Source organism: Astyanax mexicanus, chromosome 17 (genome assembly GCF_023375975.1).
Source record: "Astyanax mexicanus isolate ESR-SI-001 chromosome 17, AstMex3_surface, whole genome shotgun sequence".
NCBI classification, from domain to species: domain Eukaryota; kingdom Metazoa; phylum Chordata; class Actinopteri; order Characiformes; family Acestrorhamphidae; genus Astyanax; species Astyanax mexicanus.
The window spans coordinates 10,504,001-10,510,045 of record NC_064424.1 but is presented as its reverse complement, the minus strand read 5'-3'; the positions used below and the strand labels follow the sequence as shown (position 1 = coordinate 10,510,045).

At 36.8% G+C, this 6,045-nt stretch overlaps 1 protein-coding gene across 1 annotated transcript; it reads left to right on the top strand.

Moving 5' to 3' along the window:
• Positions 1–288: 288 nt before the first annotated feature.
• Positions 289–5,653, top strand: xndc1 (xrcc1 N-terminal domain containing 1). The gene is made up of 8 exons (XM_007254134.4): positions 289–490; positions 724–865; positions 1,726–1,881; positions 2,110–2,282; positions 2,947–3,029; positions 3,148–3,393; positions 4,106–4,338; positions 4,456–5,653. Exons 1-8 carry the CDS (start codon positions 446–448, stop codon positions 4,689–4,691), a joined length of 1,314 nt encoding a protein of 437 aa, XP_007254196.3. The 5' UTR covers positions 289–445; the 3' UTR covers positions 4,692–5,653.
• Positions 5,654–6,045: the final 392 nt, after the last annotated feature.

Sequence of the window (6,045 nt, the reverse complement as noted above, 5' to 3'; positions counted from 1 at the left end):
GGAGTCAACCAGTACAATTGCCCCAGTGCATCTGTACAAAGTATTTTAGCATGAAAGCACATATTCGTAATGTGTGACAGCGTTCGGAATCATAACTACATCTCTGCAGTTTGTAACAAACCCAACCGTGTGAAAATTGAGTAATAATTGGTAGAATTATGATTAATAGAGTAGTATTAAACAGCTTCCTCAGTACAAATTAATGTTAATGCACTGGGGGCGAATGGGAGACCCATCCAATATGGCGGCAGGCGGCATGGCTATGGTGGGCGTCAAACCGGATGAGGCGGGCAGTGTCGCTAGGAGACAGTCAGCTGATACTGCAGGCGGGAAAAATGTCTGCGGATACGAAGCAGTTTGTTTATTTTTTAATAACTATATAAATTTAAGCTTTATTAGTCTAAACTAACGCCGTTTTTATTCAGCTTAGAGAACAGCCTTCATTATGGCCCCTATTAGGATTAAACACGTTGTCTCATTCACGTCACAGGTAGGTCAAAACAACAAACAGCATTACTACAAAAGTACCAGCTAGGTTAACGTAGCGTTAACTAGCTAGTTTGTATTATTGAGCTATATTTAATGTTATTACGGTGTTATAATGTTAACCAGACGTTATCCAACGCTAGCTATATCTTAGTTCAGTTCAACCTAATGAAAATGGATATAAGTTAAACTGAATTGTGTAACTAATGTTAAAAATGTTAAATATTTAAACTACAGGATCCTAAGAACCGTGTGGATAATGTGTGTGAGGGCGGAGGTGCTGGCAGGCCGTGGCTGTGTGCTCCTCTGGATCGCAGCGGTGTTCTTAAAGCAGAGCTGCAGCTGGACAGAGCATCTACTATAGGATTCATCGATGTTGGTAAGAGGCCACCAAAGGTCTTAAAAGTCTTCACCTGCATTACTCTGTGGGTAGAAGTATAGATACTATGGTTTAAAATTCTGCTGTAGAAGTTGAAGTATCAACTCAAGCTTTTTACTCAAGTAAAAAATGTAAAGGTCCTGGTTTTAAAGCTACTTAAAGTATAAAAGTAATATAAAGGGGAAAAATGCCATTGAGAACAAAACCTAAGGCTGCCCCACAGGGCCCTTTACTTTAGGATGCACTAGGCTCCCTGTTTTAGCTGCATATATGACAATTAAAAATTATTGCACTTTAGTACAATGCAGATATAGTAAAGAAGGTAAAGGGTAAACCAAACAACCCTACAACATGCTTTTTTTTTTTTTTTTATAGAAAAGATTAGAGGTGGGCAGTATACTGATATTTTATTGTATCATGGTGAATCTTCTTATTGTATGGACAATGTTTTTTAAGCATTTAAAGAAAACTACACAGAGTATAAAAATAATTACAATGAAAATACTCTTATTTTGTATTAAAGAGTATTTAAATTCCATTTTTCTTTAAATCTGACTGTGCTGATGCATTGCGATAAATGTTGTGTATTGTAAAAAAAATTTCAATATAGTGATAGAATATTTTTTCCATATTGCCCAGCTCTAGTTTAGCTGGTCTACCAGCGTGATCAATCTGATCAAGTTAAAGTCAGTATGCAAACTAGAACAATCAGCAACTATGTATTTGATCCTGCATTCTGCAAATTGGTATAACACTGTTATTGAGGTTTTTTTTGCAAATTGCAAAAGATTACACAGTGTGTTATGGTTCAGATTTTTGCATTAACATTAACTCTTTTTCGCTTGTATTGTTATTTTTAGGCAACCTTGGCTCTGCTTTTATCCAAGTGGATGTGGGACGCTCCTCTTGGCCATCAGACCATCCTTATGTCGCCCTGTTACCCACTGCAACTCTTATGAGTCCAGCAGATTCACGGCAGGGAAAGGGACGGCAGACTGTACGCATCTTTAAAACAGGTGTCTTTTTTTGACTATGTATCCATATTCTTCGTTTCTTAAGACATTGTATTCTTGTTATTTATCCATATTTTAAATATTTTAAATCTTGACATTTAACAAGGTTCCCTTTTTAATACAAATGTTATTGTACTGTAATGCTTAAATAATATACCATCCGCGAATCCAGCTACTGAATTTTATAAAATGGGTCATTAAAAATGGTCTGTCTGTTATTTCCACTGGCAGCTGATTTCCTGCCTCAGGCTGCTAAGGAGAGTTGGGACAGGCTGCGGATAACATGCAGTCAGCCCTTTAACAAGCACTCTCAGTTTGGCCTGTCCTTCCTGCGCCTCCGCACTGCTGAGGAACAATCTGATGAGGTTTCTGCTGATCCGGAGGACACGACTGCTGAGAACCAGGTAAGAAGAGGGAGCAGGAAATTTATGTGAATTGGTTTTAGTTCATTTAATGATATCATGCTTTCAATGAAAGCCAATGTAAAAGCTTTTATTCTTTCAGTGTAAAAAAGTTTATATTCTTTCAGTATAAAAAGAGTTTATTAAATTCTACACTATATGTCCAAACGTTTGTGGTCACCCTTCTAACGAGTGTATACTTTAGGTTGCACCTATTGCTGATACAGATGTGCAAGTACACACACACACACACACACACACACACACACAGCTTTTCTAGTCACTGTATGGAAGAACTTCCAATATAATCAGACTTCTTGTAGCAGAAATACATACCTGTTGGGGAGGTGAGGTGGTGATCATTCAACATCTTATGCTTACTAACACTCCTCTCACTGAATGCAGTCAGCTCCTCACAGCAATGGTCCAGAATCTAGTAGAAATTATTTCTTGCACAATAAGAGACAGTTTCTCCAACAATATTGGGAACTGTCTCAGTTCTTTTGTCCATATAATGATTTTTTTCTTAGTGCATACATACATTCTTTATAGTCATACAAACATTGTTAAACAATTTTTACTCCTTGCTTCTGTGTGTATTATTGGGATTTTGCAATTGCACCTGAGGTCTTCTTAATTCTTTGTGTCTTTTTAATTGCTTTACCAGAGCACACCAAGTAGGATGATATCTGTGAGAGACTGGCTGACCAGTCCTGCCCTACAGAACACCTTCTTCGGCCAAAAGACAGGGTTAGTATCGAATAAAAAGATGTTTAAAATATATATATATTTTTTAATGATCATACTGAAACTGCATGTGTCCTTTACATTGGTGCTTAAAGTAATTGGCCATGTCTTTCTCTTTCAGAGAAGGCTCTCCAAAAGAGGCCCAAAGGAGTCCTGCAGTGTTGAGCAGGGCAGAGCGAATGGTGACAGCTGTCCAGTCCGTCAGGCGCTCTTTAAACAATGGCCCTCACAACATCTCAAGTAGCAGTCCACTCCAGAATGAAGCGAAGACACAGGATTCTGCGTCAGATTCACATATAAGTGGATTTAGTTCTCCTGGAAGTAAAACCAGTAATCCAGTGGGACACAGGCGAAGGTCAAAAACAAGGTATATGTTTTAGTGGACGCAAATACGTTAACAAACCAGAGTAAAGTTTAAAATGAGGGTTTAGTTATTTTTATTGAATGAAAGCTCTGCCAATCCACAGACTGATTAGGCTCTAAAGTTTCATTATAGTTATATATAAGTTATATTTAGCTCAAGTGCATGTTTCTCATAATTCTTATAATTTACACTGACATGCCAAACGTCATGAGACAGCAGGAGGCCTGTTGAGATAATTATGTTATCAATTTAAGCAGAGACATTGCTTTTAAGCATATACGCTGTTTTGTTCACCAGTCACTCAGACATAGGTAGGAGAGTTGGCTCCACTCACCCAACACACACACACCCACAAACGCTGTACTTTTTTTGTACATTTTTACTACTGCTATAGTCTTTAACACTGTTTAATTAAACTGCTTTCAGTTTTTAGGGAAAGTTGTGAGCCATCACATCCCTAACACCACATCTGGACTTTCAATTCCAATAATTCTTTAAATCCAATAATTTTTGGAACCTATAGCCTCACTATATTACTTCATGACAAACACGTCTCAGATTTTCCAATCCAAGCTGTAACTAACATAACGTTTTACATTTTTTAAAAACCAAACTATTTCTTGTTACATGAACCCTATTATCATAGCTGTAGTCTTGTTCATTATCTGCTTTCTAATTAAGCTTTACAATACTTTTTTTGTGTTTTCATTTTCAGGCAGGGGGAGGCAAGCATGGTCTCTACTCCAAAGAGACCCAGACCTACAAGCTCTAAGAAACTGCCATCCAAATGTAGCCAAACCAGTACACCAACGACAAGAGGTGGCACTAAAATAGATATCAAAACTTTAAAACATAGCCCTGTTAAAACTCACATACCAGCTCCATCATCTCCCAAGAACATTCCAGACAGTCCAGAGCCTCTTGAGTCTGTATGCCCAATATGTGGAGGCAAGTGTGTTCATATATGTGACCATTTCATATTTTTTTTTATATAATTAAAAAACATGTTATTTCTTCTCTTGATTAATAATTATTCATTATTGTTATCGTTTCTCTTTATTTCAGTGTCTTTTAGCCCTCTCTACTTGCCGTTTCATGCTTCCTCCTGCCTCGATTCTGGTCCAGCTGAATTATCAGGAAACGTGGACTCGGACATCCTGAACTCTATTCCCTCTCCTACTGCTTACGGTATCAGCAGAAATGAGCTAATGGTGGCCTGTCCATTGTGTTCTTTACAGTTGCCTATAGACTGCATTGAGCAGCATGCCAGCACCTGTGGAGAGACTGTATGGGTGGACTGAATCTGTGGACTGATGAAGAACACTTTCGAAGAACATTTCATTATCACTGTGCATTCCAAATACCAGCTTTGACTAAAATGCATCATTACTCCCTTATATGTATTGTGCTATATGGGGAAAGACTATTTAGTTTACTAGGCAGCAGTAAAAACACAAATTATTTTGGAGAGTTATTCTTCATTAACATGCATTTGCACCAGCTGTATAAACACACAGGTGAGAGGCTGAGCCGTGTTTAAAGCTCCACGCACACAAAAAGTGAGTTCTAAGCAGAGATGGAAAAATGACAATATTTTATCATATTATGATCTATTTTTTATTGTATTGACAATATGCTTTTTTTAAGCATGTCATGGACAACCTCAGATATTAAAAAAACATGGACAACTGTACATTTAATTGCAAAGAGCAAATTAAGCTCTGCTTAATTGGAGGATTTGCAGCAAAAACTGTCTGCATGAATTTGTCTATGTGTGAAAACATTGCATAATGTGTATATTGTGTATTGAAAATATTGTGTATTGTTAATATGTCTTAAAATATATTGGTACAGTATTTGTATCATATCACCCAGCTCTAGTTCTGAGTTTATGAAATAATCATTTACTGTTATTTATTTTATTTTGAAACATAAGCCTCCTGTTAACTAGGGGTTGTGGCAAAATATCAATACAGATTGTTACGTTGTGTAAAATATCAATATTTAGTATTTTTTTTGAATGAATGTATTTTTGTTTTAATTATTTTTTCTGTATGTTAATGTTACACAGTTAGAAAAGATTTCACTGTAGTGTAGTTGTGTTCTACCACACTGCAACACTGGAATAATACCACACTCAGAAGAGTTACAATTAGTGTATGTGTGTTAAAGAGACACAAGAAAGCTAAGCTCTGTGGTCATTGTGTGTTAGGGGTTGTCAGATTCAGTGAAACTGACACCAATAAATCCATAATTCTTGGTATTTGCTTATTTAGGAGTATTTTATCCTGTTCAGTAACACATACCGTGAAGCATGATAGAGAATTGCCTTGCGATATATAGAGTATTGAAGAATTACAGTATCGTGATATCAAATTATTGTGGGCAATGTATCATGATAATATAGTATCGTGAGATTCCCTGTGGTTCCCACCCATACTATTGACAAGCTACATGGCAAAATACTGTATTTTAAATTTATGTTGTCTGGCGGCTCATAACTATGACTGGTTCATATGAGCAAACGTCATTTGCCTCAGTTTGTTACACATTTACTTAGAAACAAGGCTCACAATACATTTAGGTCCAGATTCAGCTCATAGTGAGCTACAATGTTTACTACACATTACAAGTGCATTGTGGGAGTTTACAGTG